Source organism: Parus major, chromosome 20 (genome assembly GCF_001522545.3).
Source record: "Parus major isolate Abel chromosome 20, Parus_major1.1, whole genome shotgun sequence".
NCBI classification, from domain to species: Eukaryota; Metazoa; Chordata; class Aves; order Passeriformes; family Paridae; genus Parus; species Parus major.
This window is the reverse complement of record NC_031788.1, coordinates 9,192,425-9,212,178: the sequence shown is the minus strand read 5'-3', so window position 1 is coordinate 9,212,178 and position 19,754 is coordinate 9,192,425. Positions and strand designations below refer to the sequence as shown.

At 49.4% G+C, this 19,754-nt stretch overlaps 1 protein-coding gene across 3 annotated transcripts; it reads left to right on the top strand.

The window, feature by feature from the left end:
- Positions 1 to 1,828: 1,828 nt before the first annotated feature.
- On the top strand, positions 1,829 to 19,429 carry SLC17A9 (solute carrier family 17 member 9). 3 transcript variants are annotated; one of them, XM_015647227.2, is made up of 13 exons: positions 1,829 to 1,976; positions 9,768 to 9,965; positions 11,296 to 11,435; positions 12,070 to 12,169; positions 13,094 to 13,224; positions 13,966 to 14,062; positions 14,882 to 14,978; positions 16,932 to 17,019; positions 17,328 to 17,362; positions 17,900 to 18,015; positions 18,442 to 18,497; positions 19,019 to 19,048; positions 19,134 to 19,429. In XM_015647227.2, the coding sequence occupies exons 1-13, from the start codon at positions 1,885 to 1,887 to the stop codon at positions 19,295 to 19,297; spliced, it is 1,344 nt and encodes a 447-aa protein (XP_015502713.1). In that variant the 5' UTR covers positions 1,829 to 1,884; the 3' UTR covers positions 19,298 to 19,429. The 3 variants fall into 3 exon arrangements, with proteins under 3 accessions (XP_015502713.1, XP_015502715.1, XP_015502714.1); XM_015647229.2 differs by lacking the exon at positions 9,768 to 9,965; XM_015647228.1 differs by lacking the exons at positions 18,442 to 18,497; positions 19,019 to 19,048; positions 19,134 to 19,429 and adding an exon at positions 18,304 to 18,435.
- The last annotated feature ends 325 nt before the right edge of the window (positions 19,430 to 19,754 follow it).

Here is a 19,754-nt window from a genome sequence, read left to right as displayed (position 1 = left end):
TGTGAATGTGATGTATGTTGCAGTCAAACACTTTCAACTGCAGCTGGTTTGGACAATGAAAGTAACTTCTTATCTGGGAGGCAGATTAGTCAAGCTCCTAATTGAAGAGGTGACAGGAGCAGGACAAGGAGAGGAGCCAACGAGTACAAAAATAATGAAAACTTGTGCTTGATTTCCAAATCGACTACTAACTTACTAAAAGTATGATTCATTGTTGCAGTGTCAGTGTTGGACATGTTTGCACCCCTCGGCCCTGAGACTGAACACAAGATCCCTTGTACCTGGCTGTGAGTTCCTAAGTTTTCTGGATCTGTGGTTAATCTACCTTGCCCAAGGCCTCTTCAGTTCTTTTCTGAGCTTGTTACATGAATTTCACTTCTGTAGTTACATCAGAGCTCATCTCCCCTGCTACCTCAAGTTAACAACTCCAAACATACAGTTTAAAAACCCAACATACGCTGAACAATGGTTTACATTTTTGGCTGCAATTTGCCATGACTTGGCTCCCTCTTCTGGAAAAGGGGACAGTAGCAGAGTGAATAAAAATACTTCATAGTTTCATTTCCTGTTCAAATGAAGGAAGGAAAGCCTACGACTGAATGAGAGCTGAGGTGGTTACTACACGTGGCTCCCCTCCGTCTCTACTTGCAGGAAAGCTCATTGTATTTGTGTTCTCTGTATGCAGCAGGTCTGTGTGACTGGGCCTGACTATGCCACGGGCCTTTTGGGGAAGATCTCTTTTCTCTGAAGAAGAAATACTAAAGCAAAGGATAAAGCATGACTTGATGATTTTTTTCTTATTCAGCAACCTCCTTTCTGGAGCTGTCTTTGGTGTGTATGGAACATTTTTGCTATTTCACTCTCAAAGGTTCACCTCAATAATAGTGTTATGCCTCCTGATTTACGTAGCAAACTGTTCATCAGGGACCTGCCAAGAGATTCATGTTGGGAGAAGGATGTTTGAATTATTAGTCTGCTAAATATTGGTCTGCTAAAGGCTCAATTTCACCAAGGATTTAGAGGTTTCTGGCTGCAGGAATAGCGGACAGGAGGTGTCTGCTCTGCACCTGCGTGTTTTGGTGCAGTCCAGCAGCTCTGGTACCTTTCCCGGGGGCCATGCACGACCTTGCTCAGGCTGTGCGGGAGCTCCTCCATCCTTTGCTCACCTGAACTTTTGCCGTTCCTGCTATCCAGGCTGCAGTCAGCCACGGCATCACCTGAACTATGCCTCAACAAGGCTTTTCCGCCTGCTCGTTCATGATCTTTAAATGAGTCACGAGTCCTTTTGTTGTGGACTGAGATAACCATCATTTAAATTATTTATTTCCATAAAGGAGTTAGATTATCTCTTTCAGATACAGCAAGGCAGCACCTTTATCCAACAGACATAAATCAAGCTGTAACAACACTTATCCCTATTTATTTTACCTTCGGAAACAAGTGTCATACTCGCTTCTAATCCTTAAAAAGCAGGAGCAGGGACTTTATTGCCGGCAAACCCGTGCGAGCTGCGGGAGCAGGGAGCGATTCCTTGCCCAGGTAATGGAGCGGGAGGACAGACCCCGGTCCGTCCCTCTTTTCCTGCCCTCGCTGCGGCCCATGGGGATGTCAGTGAATACCGGAGGAGAGGGAAGGAGCAGAACCCCGCGGTTCGCCGGTGCCGGAGGGGGCGCGGGCCGGCACCTGCCCCCCGGAGCTCCCCGGCTCCGCGGGTTTGAGGCCGCCCGTGGCCGCAGAGCGGGACCGGCACCGGGCCGGGCGGGACTTCCCGGCACGGCGGGCGGGGGCGGCGGCAGGCGCTGACACGTGGCCGCGGCCCGGCGGGGGAGGGAGGCAGCGGGCGGCCGGGCGATGTGAGCCGGGGAGGCGGAAGGCGCTGCCCGCATGGCCGCGGGGGGCGGCGGCAGGAATGTGCCCCTGGGAACATCCCGCGACAGCATGAGGCGGGATGGCGGCGCCGAGCCGTACTGGTCCAGGTAAGGCTGGACCCGCTCCCGGGAAAGCCGCTCCGCTGCCGGCGGCGCTCCCCGGGCACCCCCGCATCCTCGGTCCCCGCCGCCCGCAGCGCCTGGGAAAGACGCGGCTCCGGGATGGAGGGGGTCGGGCGGCCCGCAGCGCTCCCGGAGAGGCGATTTCGGAGGTGCTTGGTGCTCCCCGTCGGGCAGGGACCCTCCTGTCCCTGTCCCCGTTGCTGCCCGCCGGGAGGGACACGGTCCCACCGCCCCGGGCGGGTCCGCTGTCGCACTCCTCCGGACTCCAGCAGAGACTCCAGTAGAAGGAAGGGTGCAGATAGGGAATTACTGTGAAAAACAGGGTTGGGGAAAAAAAACAACTACTGAGCTTATTTCTGGCCTGTAGTCAGTGAATTAAACACAAAACCGCTATGAGGTTCTTATCGAAGTGTTCCAGTGGGGATGTTTGTACTGGCGATAGTCATTCATTAAGATAAAGTCGGGAATAGGAGCTGGGCAGCAGCTAGACAGCTTGAACTGCTCTCGATGTAAAGTCATTAAAATACTTAAAATAGAGTTAAACCCCCAGTGACCAGTTTTAACTGCAGGGGCACAGGCGAAGGCAGGGTGATCCAGTGTTTGGAGCAGACTGGGACACCCGGGACGGTGCTGCTCCTCTCTGCCACCCTGGGAAAGTCATGCAGCACAAAGACCTCAGGATCAGCCCCTTCTCCTGTCCGAGGAGGGGGAAGATGATTCTAAAGTACCAGTGGGGCAGCTGGAATTCATGGTCAGAGGCTTTTCCAAACTGGGAGCCCCTGGACTCCCTGTGCTTTGGAAATTCGGCTCGCTTTCAGCTGGCTGCTGTCTGGCTGTGCTGGCCAGCCCTGGGGCTCTCCTCTCCTTGGGGTCACACTGTGGCCAAGCCGCCCTGGCAGGAGGGCAGCGGGACAGCCGCAGGACAGGTGACACCAGTGCCAGGGCACAGGAGCACGAGGCCGAGGGCAGGGATTGCCCGTCCAGCAGCAATCAGCCGTGGATGAGTTGGTGTTCCTCACCCATTGCCTTCTGCAGCGGCAGCAGGCTGAGAGCCGGCTGTAAACTGCAGTCCCGAGGGAGGCTTTTCCTGCACTGCGAGACTGGGAAGTCTCAGCAAATCCACGCTCACCTTAAGAGTACTCGGGTGGGACTTAAAGAAGACCTTAGGCACAGAGGCGCTTAACATTCGAAGATTCTTTCCCCCTAAAGCACTTAGGAAAATTCTTCATCTCTGTCTCTCCCTCGCTAACTTTTCCCTAAGACTTTGTGAAGTGGGAGTCGTGGGACCCAACACCAGCTTTACACGGGGCAAAACTTTTAGTTTATCGGTTTCTCCTCTCAGAATAAAACAAAAAACCCCATCTGACCAGAACAAGCCCTCCTGTTTCTCTAATCTCCGAAAAATGCAAAACATAGATAACACTTTCCAAAACAAAAGGGATGAAGACAGCCTGTTGATCGAGACAGGCATTTAAGTGATTCTGACCCTGTTGAGTGCTGCTAATAATTGAGAGAATCCTGTTAATGGGAAGGAGCAGCAGGATAACCCTAAGGCACGTCAGATCATTATCTATATTGCTGTAGTTTACAGAAGCTGAGATCATGTCCCTGTTGTTTAGTGTAGACACACACGTGGTCACAGCCCTTCTTTGGGGAGGTTTTATGGAGGTTTTATGGCCTAAAATAAACTGGGCAGGTGGAGGGTGAGTGAAGGGAGCAGAAAGGGGGTCTGAGCTACCAGATCATTCGAGCAGGTTTGTCAGGTTGTATGATGTACCTCATCGGGTGAAGTGAATTTGGAGCACAATTTGTGAACAGTATATGCAAATAAATAACTTTCATAGTTTCCAAGCAGTGAGTTATTGCCATGGAGGCAAGGTGTTATCAAGTGGGGGAAGTGACATGGGTTCTCCTTTCATGCTCCAACAAAAGACATGCCAGGCAGCCTTCCAAGATCTGTCAGTGCAAGGAGAGATAAACAGTTATTTTGGCAGGTTTATTTTTCCGTCTTTGTTCATGCTTCTTCTTTTGTCCTCCCTTTTTTCAACTGTCTTTTCCTTCCTCTTCCACTCCTCTTGCCTTGTGGTTTCTCCTGCCTGCCTTTCCCAAATTTTTCTGCAGGTTTCCAATGGCTCCATTATCACATATCTCTTCCAAGAACAGCACTTGGGGATTTCTGTTTGGGGTTTGAAAAAGCCCTCGTGCTTATGTAGCACATCTGGACAGTTAGAGAGCATTTCTCAGTGCTGATCCTAATGTGCCAAAGCAGGACCACTCGGGCACTGGATGTGTTTAAGCATCTCTGGTTTAACTGAGGAAGACCAAAGCAGTGAAAAGAGAAATCATTTGCTGAAGGTTGCTGACAAAGCCACCGGCAGATCCAGCAGTGGATGTGGGGCTCACATTTCGGATGGTGCCTCCAGGAGAGAAATGCAGCATGAAAAAGTCACTGTGTCCTGGGAAGCAAATAACTCCTGAAGCCACTCTGCATCTCCCAGCCTCTGGCTACACCTGAAGACAAAGGGTGATTATAGCAGTTTCTTTAAGCTCCAGAGATAAAAGAAGTCCTACCCTGGCCACAGGCTGGTCTCCAGTCACCTGATCTTTGCCCAGAGACAACAGTCATTTGTCTTTTCTGAGTTCTGTGCCCTCATCTTTTGTCAACATAAGGCTGCAGCTTTAGTTGGTTGAGGTTTTTCTGGTGGTTGAGATTTTTGTTTTACAAGTTCCTCACCCTGGGTTTAATAGTGACCTTGCTTAGAACTTTTTTCACGTGGAAAACGTAAGCAGGGCACACGTTTCATTCCTGGCTGATCCATGTATGCCCTCACATCAGTGTGCAAAACATGCCTCTGCTTTATTATTATGTTTTCTCACCACCTCCACCTGGACTCAACAACTACTTCCAGCTCATATGAGCTGCTGAAATCTAATTTCATCTTTGCTTTTGCCAAAAGCAAGAATCGAAGAGAGGGAATAAACCCAGAGCTCGTTTGCTGAACACCACTTTGTTGCCATCTGTGGCTCTGTGGAGGGAGCTTGAGCACAGGAGGCGGACAGGAAGCCAGCAGCTTTCCCAGGAAAAAAAAAAAGCCCTCTGTCCTCTGTGCTGCTCTTGCTGGCTGCTAGCTGGATTGGGAAAAAAATAAAAAATCCAACAACTCTCCTCCAAACCCCAAAGCTACTTTTGACAGTGATAAATCATTAGCTTGGAGCTGGTCTACAGCATGACAAAATCTGCTTGAGGAGGGGGGGAAATTACTCCAAGCCTTTCTCTTGACAAGCGTGTTAGATTTTGAAGGAGAAATTGTTGAGAAAAACAAAGAGTGAGAAGTGAAAGGACTGTCAAACAGGGTTAAAAATAACAACCTGGGTATTATCTCCTGGCACAGGAGTGTCTGCATGGCTGCTGTGTTGGTGCCACGTCAGTCAGTTCTGTTTGTGGTGGAGGTTACTGTAAATTAAAGCTATAGGCTGGTAGGCTGGAAAGAGAGAGATGATCCCATGGGCCTGGGAATGGGTGATGAGGAGGGAAGTGTTGACACACGGTGGTTGACAGGTGACCAAGCACAGGGGGACCACAGGCACCAGCTGCCCGTTGGGGACATTCCCCTGGGAGGTGGCCTTGGGCTGCTGGGTGTCCTGGGTTTGGAGCTGGTGGCGTGGCAGGGAGCTCGGTACCACCGTGTGGGCTCATCCCCATCCTGCCCTGGGGGTCTGGCAGGGTCTGGGGAGTGCCCAGAGAGGGCTGAGGGCACTGGGGTGGCTGCACTGATGTGCTCTCTGTGCATCTCCCACAGAAATGTTTCTAATCTCTTTTTAGAGAGGGGACCTGAGGTAGAGATGCTCTCTCTGGGAGGTGGGCGTCGTGCTCTGCTGATGGTCCCTGTGCCCATCCTGTGCAGATCAGGAGCTGCAGCTCCCAGCTCTTCTTCCAGTTATGGAAAACACCCACAGATATTGCAGATGGCTTCTGGCCAAGAGCTGTTGCTGGGACAGGCTGTTCGGAGTCTTGCTGTCTAACACAGCTCTCTTACCACCTGAAAATACCTGGCGGTCCAGACTCGTGCCTTGGAGGGGGCTAAACTGGGATGGAATTGACAGCCTGAACTCCAGAGAGTCCATCTCAACAGTGACCTGCAGTGTCTGCCAAAGCCCTGCAGACTGGGGGAAAGGAGGGAGGCGAGTCAAGAGAAATAAAGTTGAATAAATATTTGCTCTGTGGCATCTACTGGAGAAATTCCTCCAGCAGGAAAACACACTGCAAATAAAGATACGCTGTGCTGCTGACTCTGTTTCCACTGCCAGACAGCTCAGCTTACTTTTGCCCCTTTGGGGATCTCAGGCATCCTTGAAAATCCATCCTAACCACTGTGTGGGGGATCCATTTGGTTGCTGGGAGCCGGGTCTCAGGGAAACCAGTGGATGCTTGGAAGCAAAGCCATTTCCACCCAGTGCCCAAGGCTGCATTTGGAGGAGGAGAACCACGGGACATCAGACAGGGCTGCTCAACAAGCCACCCAGGAAGAGTCATTAGGGCTTGGGCTAATTATAGTCTGGGTGGTGGTTGCAGGTTTGTGAAATAGGAAGTGTTCTTAGCTGCATGGGTGCTTTGCTCAGTGAAGAGGGTTTCAGTGGTGTGCAGGAGGGGATGCACCTGCAGTGCCTGTCTCTTGTGGGGAGAAGGGGATTGCAGGTCAGGAGGGCACAGGCTGGGCACTGAGGAGCTGCTGCCATCACACAGCACCAAATTACATCAATTAGACAAGCTCCAGTGGTTCCCTGCCAGTGGTGTGGAGGGCTGGCCCCTCTCACAGATGTGTCTGTCACATACAGCCAGGACTGGCCCAGCCATGCTTGGTGGGTGATGCTTGGTCTGGTGGGTGAGTCAGGTGTGGTGGCACCAGTGACAGCAGTGGCTGTGGTTTCCTGTGATCTGATTCAGGCTGGTTATCTGCAGCACATTCTGTCTTCCTCCCTCATCAGGGGATTCATTAGATTTAATCTGTTAACACTGGTGAAGTTTCACTTCTCAGATGGTTTATTTCACCCACAAAAACTTTCTTTGATTTGTCAGTATTCCTTAGTTTTGGAAGGAGGGTTTTAATTCCTGTCTTTGTGCTAGTCCAGGTTCCTCCCGTGTAACCTCTGCTGTTGTTGTTTTGCACTGAGCAGAATGTTGAGTCATCTGCAGCCTCTGTGATAACTATAATTAGGAGAAAATGCATTTACAAAGCTCTTTCCTGTGATGCAAACACGTCATTGTCCTTGCAAGGAAATCATTCCTGCCATGCTTCCAGGTGGGTGTGAGCAGCTACTGATTACATTTGACACTCATATTTCCTTGGATGGATTTTCCTAGCTGGATGTGCTGCCTGTGGAGGAGGTGGCAGTCTGAAGCCATCCTTACATTCTCCACTTGTTGTGAGCATAATCCCTACTGATGTAATTAAACACAAAGGGAGAGAATATAGAATGGAGTACTAGTCAAAGAGAACATTGAGAGTGTGTCATACACCCAGAGATTTATTTAGTGCTTTAGAATAAAAATAAAAGCCAAGAGAAAAAGATATCCCTGGAGTTTTGTCAGAACATCAGCTGGAGAGGAGGCTTCTCAAGAGAAATGGAGTAAAGACTCGTTGAGATGCTCAGGTCTTTTTCTCTCCCTCTCACACCTTGCAGAGCCATAGAGGGTTTAGGATACAGGAAGAACTGTTGTTGTGGTATTAAAATGCTGCTTATCAGGATAACTGCAGGTTATTCTGAACACACCAGAATGACTGGAAAGACATTCTCAGCCCCACTCCAGTGAAAGCTAATAGAGGTCTCCCTTTGCTGCAGGGGAAAAGTACAATTTAGGAAACTATCTTGGTGGCTAAATAATAGAAAATACCTCCACACATCACTGGCTGCTGTGCTTCACTCTGTCACCTCGATTGTTGCAGGTTCAATAGCACAAATTTATCAGTGCTGTGCTGTTGGAGACAACAGAGATTACAGCCCCAGACTGGCAACAGCCCATTTGGGCAGGGCAGGCAGGAGTTGGACCTGGTAGCATCCCATCCCTGAGGGATCTCTGGAAGGTTTTCCCTGGCTGGTTATCCCCACCTGCCCTCTGCCTTTGGTGGGGGACTTATACCCAAAACCTCCTACCCATGCTATCCTGCTGGGGTTCCTCTGACCCAGACATGCAGTGTCCTGGAGCCTTTGATTTCCCTGTGCTTTTCTGTAGCAAGCTGGAGTCGGTGGAGCCACTGTTCCTGGAACCGGCTGGGGCTGGTGATTAAAAACCAGCCCACCTTTGGTTTTGCAGCAAATGGAGATACAATTGACGTTGGCTTCCTCTCAGGGCAAGCCCATGAGGGACTCGGAGAGCATTTCCCAGCTGGCTGAAATGGCTGGGTGAGGTGAACCCCTGGTTACTCATTCCTCCAGCAAGGACAGGTGAGGTTTGCCAGCTTCTGTGTTACCTTGTGCACTCGTGTGTGTGCACACTAACAACGGTTCCAGCCTTCCAAACACCGATTGAAACACTTCCAGTTCCTCCTGCCAGAGGTTAGCACTGAGCTGCTTATCTGCCTTGTCAGGAAACAGCAATAAATCCACCTCCAGCAGGTTCACCTGCCCGCCTGTTCTGCTTCTCATTGTTCCTTCACCTCCCCCCTGTGATGGCCCATTTACACCTTTATAAATGGGTTTGTGCTGTGTGGGATTAACCCACATTTATCATTATTCCAGTACAGAGAAACCAGCTCTCTGTTTGATATAAAAGGTGACCCGGGTTGTTTCCCACATGGGTGTGTTTAGCAGGGTGGAAAGCCCAGAGGTTACTGCCCTGGTACAGTGAATTCCTCTGGAGCAGAGTCTGTTAGCTCAGTGCTCTGTGCTCTGGCCTCTGGGCATAGAAATAATCAAATACAAATAGTACCAATAATGGGTGTTCTTACTCAGCTTTTAACTCTGTAATTCACTGCCAAAGGGGGGACCCAAAGTGGCATGGCTGAGGGAAGGCAGAAGGATTTACCTATACCTGGGCCTGATATTTGCAGCAAAATGTGTTTGTTTGCTCCAGAAACAATCATTAACTTTCCTCTTACTTACTTCCAGCCCGTAGGAGCCCTTTTCTTTAGGCTGAGAACTTATGCACCAGAAATATATGTTCTGTTAACATATTTTCATTCTTACTATCTAAAATTTCTTATCTGTCCAGGCTTAATTATTTTGCTTTTCTCTCTGAGCTCTTCAGGCCCATCAAGTCTTGTCTCTCTAAAGAATTCCTGATATCTCTCCTTTTTAGGAAGGGTAACACACAGACCACCTCCCCTGAGGAGTGGGTAGAAATGCCAAATAACTAATGTTTGCTGCCAAGAGGTGTGTCTCATGCAGGCACTTCTAACCTCATGCCCTGACCTTTCCTTTGTTATCACTGTATTTTAAAGAGCAGTTTCTTGTTTGGTGGAGAAAAAGCAAACAAGCCAGGTTCCTTCCTGCCTTTCCCTCCTTCCACAGCCAGTGATGTCCAAGCACCTTGCAGCCTATGGACAGACATTGCTGCTGGGGCTGAACAGTGTTTGGGATGAAGTTGGCATCGTTCCTAAAAGCAGATGGGATACACTCTGTGTCAGAACTGCTGTGCCCCGGGGGAGTTGTGCTGACCTTCATTTAATCGAGGCAGACTCTCAAGGCCAGCCAGACCCCTAAATCCTGGCTGAGCACGGACCCACCGGGCCCAGCATCCCCCCTGCCCTTTCCCCACCTTGCTCTCCATCCCTGCAGGCCCGAGTCCCGTGTGTGGACGCTGATGCTGCTGCTGGGGACGTGCCTGCTGTACTGTGCCCGTGTCACCGTGCCCATCTGCGCCGTGGCCCTCAGCTCCCACTTCCACTGGGACAAGAAGCAGTTCGGCGTCGTGCTCAGCAGCTTCTTCTGGGGCTACTGCTTGACACAGATTGTTGGAGGACACATCAGTGATCAGTACTGGAAATTATACTCATGTTTTCTTGTTTTAATGACACTTAGCTTGGCTTTGACCCCTCAGTTCCAGTGTGAGCTGTGGCAGAGCCAAGTTTCAGTGATGGGGTGGAGGGTCAAGTGTGTCCACGGGGAGAAGCTCTGGTTGAGAAGGGATGTGGGTAGTTTAGACTGTCCAGATAGAAGCATGTCTCATCCCTGGAAGTGATTCCAGGATTCTGTGAATACAGCTTTTTCAATTTGATCTGCACTGGTGTAATTAAACACAAAGGAAGAGAATATAGAATGGAGTACTAGTCAAAGAGAACATTGAGAGTGTGTCATACACCCAGAGATTTATTTAGTGCTTTAGAATAAAAATAAAAGCCAAGAGAAAAAGATATCCCTGGAGTTTTGTCAGAACATCAGCTGGAGAGGAGGCTTCTCAAGAGAAATGGAGTAAAGACTCGTTGAGATGCTCAGGTCTTTTTCTCTCCCTCTTACACCTTGCAGAGCCATAGAGGGTTTAGGATACAGGAAGAACTGTTGTTGTGGTATTAAAATGCTGCTTATCAGGATAACTGCAGGTTATTCTCAACACACCAGAATGACTGGAAAGACATTCTCAGCCCCACTCCAGTGAAAGCTCATAAAAGTCTTTGTTTTCAGTTCAGCACTTCCAGTCTTTCTGCCCTATATTCTTTTGCAGTCTTTTCTCAAGCAAGTCCCCATACACTGTTTCCATCATGTTTAGAAAAACTATCTCCATTGTGTCATATGAATTAAAAACCAAACATTTTCCCCAGCTGGCTGTAAGGGAGGTTCTGAATCATTACCTACTTGAGTCCCTTTCCCCAGCCAATCTATTCTTACTGAGAAAGCTTTTTTATGAAATCTTTTGTGAGGAGCACATGCCTGGAAGGGATGCATTATCCGTGCAGTGCAGTGTGCTATTTAATTAGGGTCCTTAAGAGTTCACAAGAAAACACCCAGAGCAACCTGAATGGGAAAAGGCAGAGCTGATGATGTAAAAGAGCAAATGGAAGACACCATCACTGGTTAAGAGAGGTAGAAAGGTGGCAGCAGTTGGGCTTCCCACCACCACCATCAGAGACCTGAGTGGCTCTGTGCTGAGATATCTGGGATCAGTGAGTGCTGGAGTTGGATGGGCAGTGCTGCCAGGAGGTGGGAAGGGAAAAGGTCAGAGCTCCTCCCCAAGGGCCAAGAGAAGAACAGGTTTGACCAAAATGTTGCTCTTAAAAACAGGCTAGACTGGGAAGGTCACCTGAGTGTGGACTGGAGGATTTTGCCCTTTGGCTCTCCTATCTTTGATAATGTGTTTGCTGTCTTCCAGAATAGGAGGTGAGAAGGTCCTTCTCCTTTCAGCATCAGCCTGGGGGTTGCTCACAGTCCTCACCCCGCTGCTCACCCACATCACTTCAGCCCATCTGGTTTTTATGACCTCCTCCAGGTTCCTCATGGGGCTGCTGCAAGGTGAGACCCCTGTCCTGAGTGTGTCTGTGTGTCTGTCTGTTCAGGGGCTTCCTTGTGCAGAGGCTCATGTGTAGCACATTGAGATGCAAGTCCCGTGGTTTGCAGGGCATGAGCCCTTCCCGTGGGTTCTGAGCAGTTCTCTGCCTCAAAACTGCCTCCACATCCACAACTTTCATGGGAAAAAACAGTGACATTTCTAGAGAAAGTCACTGACAAGTCATTCCCCTGTAGAAATCTCTCTGCCAGACAGAGGCTGCTGGCTTGGGAAAACATCTCTGGTCATGTTTGGTTTTCCACACTTTAAAAGCCCTTCAAAAAACTCTGAGAAAATTGGCCCTTGACAAAACTTTTGGATAATTTGGGGTGATTTTCCTTCCCTCTTTCCAAGCTGCAGCACTGGGAAGTGCATTGGCACTGATGGATTTACAGAAGCAGCAGTGATGATGAAACAGGATTACAGAGAAGGCACAAACAAACCTTTGATGGCAATGGATCCACTCAGTTTATTTTATATCCCTGTTTTGAATTCATCAGAGGCTTTCCTGCTTTGTCTCAGTGTTTAGCTCACTCTGGATTGTTTAAATTTGCTTTTGTTTTGCCTTACTGCTCCCTGCCTTGTTCCTGTTTGTCTCAGGGGTGTATTTCCCATCCCTGGCCAGCCTGCTGTCCCAGAGGGTCCGGGAGAGCGAGCGAGCCTTCACCTACAGCACAGTGGGGACTGGATCACAGTTTGGGTGAGTTCAAAGGCCTTTGAGCAGCAAGTGACAGTCTCTGGACGTCAAATGTGATGAAATGCCATTAAATAGTTGGAGGCAAAACTCACAGCCCAAAGTACATGTGGATTCACAGGTCCTCAAGGACTCGGGCTGCAGCTGAGGAAGCCTCAGGCAGTTGCTGTCCTGCCTGCCAAGGATTTATGTGTTGTTTTCCTTTTCAAACCAGACTTTGAAGACTCTTTGCAACATTTAATTACTATGGGAAACAGCACAATTCAGTAGGAGGAGCAAGGGTTAGGCTGACACTTGTCACCTGTCCTCTCTGATAGATGAGAAGAATTCTCCACCTCTGCTGATGTCCATCAGAATTTCCTTTCTAAATGGAAGGGTTGCTTAAAAGCCAGATATAAATATCTCTTAGTTTTGCAGTGTTCTCATTTCTTTTGCTGCTTTACACATTCTCTGGGATACTGAACACCAGCAACCTCCTTTTCTTTCCTCAATGACTGTTGTTCAGTGTGGGGCAGGTGAGGGTGACGTCCCTTTGGGATTTCTCCTGTCAGTGAGGATCTGGCCCAAGATGCCACTCAGGGAATAGAACAGGTTGCAGAGCCATGGTGGGACTGGTGGCAGCACCCACACATGCAGTGACTGAGAAATTCTCCCCTGGGAGGGTGGGCAGAGCAGCTGTGGCTGCCCCTGGATCCTCTGGCAATGTCCAAGGCCAGGCTGCACAGGGTTTGGAGCAACCTGGGACAGTGGAAGGTGTCTCTGCCCATGGCAGGGGAAGGAACAAGATGAGCTTTAAGGTCCCTTCAACCCAAATCATTTTAGGATTCTGTGGTTCAGTGACACAGCTCTGAGCCCAGGGAGAGTCTCCCATCGATGTGCTCAGCCTGAGCTCCCAGCCAGGCCAGTACATCTGAGTGGTTTCCCCTGCAGAACGTTGCTGATTGGTGGTGCAGGATCTCTCCTCCTGGACTGGTACGGCTGGGAAAGTGTTTTCTACTTCTCTGGTTTGCTCACTTTGCTCTGGGCTTATTGCACCTGCAAATACCTCCTGAGTGAGAAAGGTGAGTCCAGCAGCGTCTCTGGGGCTGACAGTGCTCCTGGTTTTACACAAAGGCCTTTTGCCCAGATGTGTTCTATAATACACACTGTGTCTCACCCAAGATCCCCAACCCAAAAAGGAGGATTTGAGCTCTTGTAATGCTGATTTCCTATTTCAAGTCCCATGCTGGATTATATCATTGCTGAGAGCCTGATCTGGCTCCTCAGTACTCTTTAAGCACCAGTGAAAACACAAAACAGAGCATGATCTTCAAAGTGGATTAAGCTAAAGCAGGGCAAGATACTTACTCCAAACTAAGAGCATCCACACATAGAGCTTTTAAAAACCAGTTAATCCACAAAATCTCTTCCCAAATAACTGCCTAGGAGTAATTCCACATATGGACAAACCATTACACCTGGCTACAGCATTATTAGGGTGAGTGTGGTATGTAGGAGCCCAGCTCACTGGGAGGTGCGTGTGTGCCTGGTGCTGCACAGAATCCAAACCCAGTCCCTGCCCAGGGACTTTTGTTTAATTATAAAAGAGATATAACACATGGGTGAAGGTGGCTGGGTGGGGAGGGGTGTGGAAAAATTCAGTGTAACAAGGTGTTTTCATGAACATTCTATGCTCGTAGAGCCAAAAACCCAAGGGTTAGAAGGAGATTAAAAGTGGTTGTACAGCAGTGCCTCAGGGCTGTCTCAATCTGCACAGGTAATTACTGACCACAGCTTTCCTTTGGATGTTTTATTCCCTGCAGAGCTCACCATCCCCATGAACTATTTAACGAGAGGCCTCTCGATACCCAAGCAGACCAAAGTTCCCTGGAAGCAGCTGTTTAGGAAAGCACCGATCTGGTAGGCAGCTGCATGCATTGGCCAGGCTGGGAGCATCCTCTGTTTTCTCCTCTCTGGGCTTATTTTTTCTGCCTCTGTGGTTTTTGTCTACTCATTTATGTATTTGAGAAGCAGAACTAGTTTTCTGATTCCTTCTGTATAAAGAAAGAACTGAAAAGGTAAGCTTGGCTTGAAAGGTGGTTTATGGTCTGTCCAGAGGACTGTCAGGCTCGAATTTACTGGCAAATCTTTCTCCTTCCCAGGCTGTTCCCCCTGGATGAATCCTCTGGAGTGATTTTTTCCAGGGGTCTCGTTAGAAATGCAGATTGCAATGGGTTCCTAAGGAGTGCTGCTCAGGGGCACTGGGTGGCACGGGCTGTGTTCTCATTGCTGGCAAACATCTTTTTAATGGATGTTTTTCCTTTGGGATGCTGCAGAAGCTCATCCAGGCAGTTCCCAAGGGCTGTTTTGAGGTGGGGAGGAGGAAGATGCTGGGGCTGCAGGGCAGCAAACCCATTCCTGCCTTGAATAACAATGGAGCTGATAACAAATCCCTAAAAAACCCTAAAGAACATCTCTCGGAACAGGAGGGCTCCTGCAGGCCTGGAAGGGGGCGGTGGGAAATTCAGTGGCATAATTAGCCCTTCAATTAACCTGGTCTGGCCCCGGGGCTGTGTGTGAGCCAGGAGGGAACCAGCTGCTAGGAGAAAGCTGAAAGGAGAGGTTATCCATGACAAAAATCTCAGGGATTTCTGTTCAGAGCTGAAATGTGGAGTGCCCGTTTCCCAGCCAGCACGACCTGTCACTGCTGATTGTTTCCTCTCAGCTGTGTATTTTCAGGGCTGTCATCATCGCTCAGCTCTCCACGGCCAGCACCTTCTTCACCCTCCTCTCCTGGCTGCCAACTTTCTTTAAGGAAACTTTTCCCGAGTCAAAGGTAGGTTGGCTCTGAAGCAGAGGTGTTGCTGTTCCAAGGAGGGTGAGAACCTGCCAAAAGGGCTTGGAGAGGGAGGAAGATGATGGCAGAGGGATTTGGTGAGGGCAGGAGGAGGTGAGAGGTTTCCCTGTGGGGTTAGGAGCTGTGGCACCCCTGCCCATACTTCTGGAGATCTCTGCAGGTTGCAGAGGCTGGATTCTGGTTGCTTGCTTAGGGATGCTGAGGGGTGCAGGGAAGAGCAGGTTGTATTGGGTTTTAGACTGCTTCTCTTCTGAGGAAAAGGTAATTTTCAACTAGCACAAAGCTCATGACATTATGCTGTTGCAAATAACCACCATTCACCCTTAGTTTTTTACAGGGTTTTTAGCTGGACTAACATTGTACAGCTCAGACCTGCCTGTGAAAATGATAATTACTATTAATTACATGTACTTCAAAAATAGTACAAAAGCTTCCCTCTCCTCAGCACAAATGATACTCCCATTTCTCAGAAAGCCAGGCAGGACTCATTTGGCTGAGAGCTGGTATTTTCTCAGAGACTCAGAGAGACTCAGCCTTCTCCACAATGGCTCTGTTAGGTTTTTACAATTTCCAGAGCTGCTTACAAATGCCTTTTCATATTACATATGTAAAGCTCTTTATGGCATACTTGATATTTATATTAAAATCATGTGTTAAACCAGCAAACATATTGTTGTGACAAGATCTGTGCACCTCGAGTAATGTGCTTGTGCAGCAGTAATTTACCATCTGTTAGGCATTATATCATGGTGCCCTTATGTAAGATGTTCTATGGAGTGCTCCTGCAGCTGATAATCACTTTGTGCTGCTTGCAAGGGGGGCTGAGGCTGTTTCATTTTAAAGGATGGATGGTAAACCCTAATGTGGGGAACCTGTGGCACCTGCTGGACAAAATCCCTTGCTGCAGGTGAGCTGGGCAGCTGCCTGTGGCCACCTGAGTGAGGCTGCTGGAGGGTTTGGCTCAGGGTGATGGGCTGTGGGATGAGACAAGGTTGGGGTGGATGTGCTGAGCAGCCCCAGCTGCTGTTAGCAGACAGCAGAAGCACCACCCCACAAAGCCCATGGGCTAACGTTGTCAAAAATGACCCAAACCCAAATTTCAAAGGCATGGAAAGATGCAGGTGGACCCCTCCTGGATTTCCAGGAGCAGCTGTAACAGGATTACTCAAAAACAAGATTATTGAGCCCTCCCATGCATCGTGAAGGCAGACAGGAAGGGGAGATGGGCTCTGAGCAATGGGGGTGATGGATGCATGGATGGATGAGTAGGTTCAACCAGCTGAGATGAAATCCAGCCTAGCCCACACTGATTTCAGCTCCTGTGGGATCTGGGCACCAAAGTGCCCCTGAGCAGCTGTAATCCAGCTGACCACAAATCGTCTGTGATTACAGCTGCAGCTCACTTAATTGAAAATAGGCCGAAGGATGTTGCTGCCCATAAGGTTACCTAATCCTGCCATTAGAAAATCCATCTCTGCTCCCTCAGCCTCACACAGTAACGCTGCTAATGAGCTGGAAGCTGCTGGAAATTTTGCCAGCAGCTTTGCTGGGGAACCACAGGAAAACCACACTGAGCTTCCCAGGGCTCTGTGGCTCCCTGCCACATCATCTCACTGAGCAGTAAACCTTGCCACGTTTAATCCCTCTTTCCCAAAGTTTTCTGCCTCTCCCCTGGATAGAGCATTGCTGGGGAAGAAGGGAAGACAGCAAATCTACAAATGCTGCATCCTTGTGATGTACCTGCTCCCTCGTGGAGCTTGGAGTGGGGCATGGTGCAGCTGAGAGCTGGCTCTGCAAAGGGGGTAGAGGTGCTGCAGCAAGTCCTGAGTACTTCATTATTTTTCCTTTCTACAGGTACCATAGACTGTCAAAATATTTGCAAACAAACTCAGCTCTGACAATAAATCTCTCTTGATTTTCACTTCTTTTCAGGGTTGGGTGTTTAATGTGGTTCCTTGGCTGGTTGCGATTCCAGCAAGCTTGTTCAGTGGATTTCTGTCTGATCATTTAATCAGTCAAGGTGAGAGTTCTTTATGGCTTTTCCTCAAAAAAGGAATCTTATGTGGTGTGGGAAGAGGGCCTGGGTGGGAGGAGGTGGATTTGTTGGTAGGGAGAAGACCCAGCAAACAGACATTGTGAGGTTCTGGTACAAAAGCAGAACAAATTCTCCTGTGTCCAAATCCCATCCAAGTGTTTGGGGCTCCCTTTGACTTCATTCCTAATACCCACCTGGAGATGGAATCTGGGCATCTGAAATCTACTTTGTAGTTTCCTGGCTGGACAACAAAGTGAGCTGTGCTTAACTCCAAGTGTCCCTTTCTTCTCCAGGGTACAGAACCATCACCATTCGTAAGTTCATGCAGGTAAGAGAGCTGAAGCTGTGGGAGATACCTGAATTACCAGCTAAACTCTGATTACATGGCAGACTAGACCTTGTATGGAGCTGGGTTGGGGGTTATAGATGAAAACAGGAAAGATTTTCTGGCTTTGCACTTTAACTGATGGTCAGGACATGTGAAAGGAAATCCAGAGGAAAACCCTGGTGAGGAGCAGAGCCTGGATCAGTGGTAGCATTGAGCACAGTGAGTGCTCTGAAGGAGTTTTCTTTCACAACCTGTCCCTGGTCATTCCAAATGATCCCTTAGGTACTGAGGAAGCAGCAATACAAGGGTGAACAGAAACAGAAATGCTGGGTTAGAGCACAGTGTATATCCTCTGATCTGCAGCATCACATCCCTCTGGACAGACCTCTGACACAAGAACATTGAGGGGGGACAAAAGAGGAGCACAGGGTGCACACAAACTCACACCACTGGAAAAGGGAACGGTTTGTTTGTGGCAGGAGTTGCTTTGTTCCTTACAGAAACGTGCTGTGGTGTTTCATTTTCCCTTTTCTCCAGGTCATTGGCTCTGGTCTCTCAAGCATTTTTGCTTTGTGCCTGGGCCAGACCTCCAGTTTCTGCAAAGCAATAGTGTTTGCCTCAGCCTCTGTTGGACTGCAGACCTTTAACCACAGGTAAGGAGAACCATAGGGACAGTGGCCCCCAGCTCCCCTGCACATCTGGGGTCTCAGAGGAGGCTGCCTCCATCCTGGCACGTGCCTGAGCATTGTGTTTGGGAGCCTGAGAGGCTGGTGGAGTTTAGTGCCCTGGAGTTTGGAAATAATCCAGCAAACTTCTAGCATGGAAGGGCTTGGAGCAGCCAGTATGAGGGAGATGGAGCAGGAGGGGAATTCCACTGTGGCCCCTCTGAACACTTTGTGTTGAATTGTTTTCCTTCTGATACTCACCTGCTATATTTTCAGCACCTCCCTTCTCCTGCCAGTGCCATTTCTGGTCCAGGACCTTTCTTTGTGTTTGACAAAGCCAAGTGTGTAAAGGATGGAAAAGCAGTCATGTTCCATTCAGCAGCCATTTATTTTCCTCCCTCTGTTTCTTACCAGTGGCATTTCAGTAAACGTGCAGGACCTGGCCCCCTCGTGTGCTGGCTTGCTGTTTGGTAAGGATTCTGTGGGCTTTCTGTGCTGGAGAGGTGGCATCTCCTGGGGGGACCTGGTCACCAGCAGCAGGATTTGAGCAGGAGCAGCTCTGGGCAGTGTCTGTTCCTTGTGTGCAGCCCCAGTTTCCTTCTGTGATGAACCTGCCAGTGCTGGGGGCAAGTAGCACCACCAAGTGCCTTTTTTATGTCTGTGAGGTGTTCTGCTGCACCCAGGGATGGGCTGGGGCTGTGGCAGTGCTCTCTGCCAGTTGTCCAGAGAAGCTGTGGGTGTCCCATCCCTGGAAGTGTCCAAGGCCAGGCTGGATGGGGCTTGGAGCAGGGCTAGTGGAAGGTGTCCCTGCCCATGGCAGGAGGATGGAATGAGATGAGCTTTAAGGTCCATCCCTGCTCAAACCAGTCAGTGATTCCATGATCAGAAAGGCATTTTGCCCAACATGCAGACTGGGGGTTGGTGGGAGCTGTGATAAAATGGCTCATATTTCTGGGTTTTCACAATTTCTTTTCACACTTTTTCTTTCCAGGGGTTGCAAATACAGGTGGAGCCCTCCTAGGTAAAGTACTTTCCTGCAGCTCATCCTTTCCTGTGGAGAGCAGGATCCAGCCCAGAGCCTTTGCATGTGTTTCTCTTCTCTGCAGGTGTCATTTGTGTGTACCTGGCTGGATACCTGATCGAGACCACCGGCTCCTGGATTTCTGTTTTCAACCTGGTGGCTGCTGTGAACAGCATTGGGCTCTGCACATTCCTCCTCTTTGGAGAGGCCCAGAGGGTGGACACGGACTCTGTGTATGTGGATCTTTAGGGATGAGCCCAAGAAGCAGCTGAAGGACAGGAGAATGTCACATCTATGGGTCATTCTTGCACAAGTGCCAAAGAATGTTTTACTTTTCTTTTTTAGATGTTTTAAAAGGAAAAAAAAATATGCTGAAACCAAGTACATAATGGGTCTGGATGAGACCTGTGGGAGAAATTTAGAGTTCATTTTTTTGCTCAGGGCTGTAGCTGGTGGCTTGCAGAGTCACCCAGCTCAATGTCTCCAGTGAGGATAGGGTCTGTGGGACCAGTTTGTCCCAGTCTGTGCCTCGTGGATGAATATCCTTGTGGCCAAAGCAGCTGACCTGGCCTGTCTCCCAAGGCTGCTGTGGATCCATGGCCTCTTGAGGGGAGCTGCTTCTCCATGTGGGAGTGGGGCTCCCATGCTCTGCTGTCCTGGGACCACCTGGCTCTGGGGCTGCTTGGTCACCAGGTGTCCTCTGAGG

Coding starts and splice junctions, on each gene's coding strand:
- SLC17A9 (XM_015647227.2), top strand. CDS start 1,885: ATGGCCGCGGGGGGCGGCGGCAGGAATGTGCCCCTGGGAACATCCCGC. Junction 18,498..19,018: donor GTGTGCTGGCTTGCTGTTTG/GTAAGGATTCTG, acceptor TTTTCTTTCCAG/GGGTTGCAAATACAGGTGGA. Junction 19,049..19,133: donor TACAGGTGGAGCCCTCCTAG/GTAAAGTACTTT, acceptor TCTTCTCTGCAG/GTGTCATTTGTGTGTACCTG.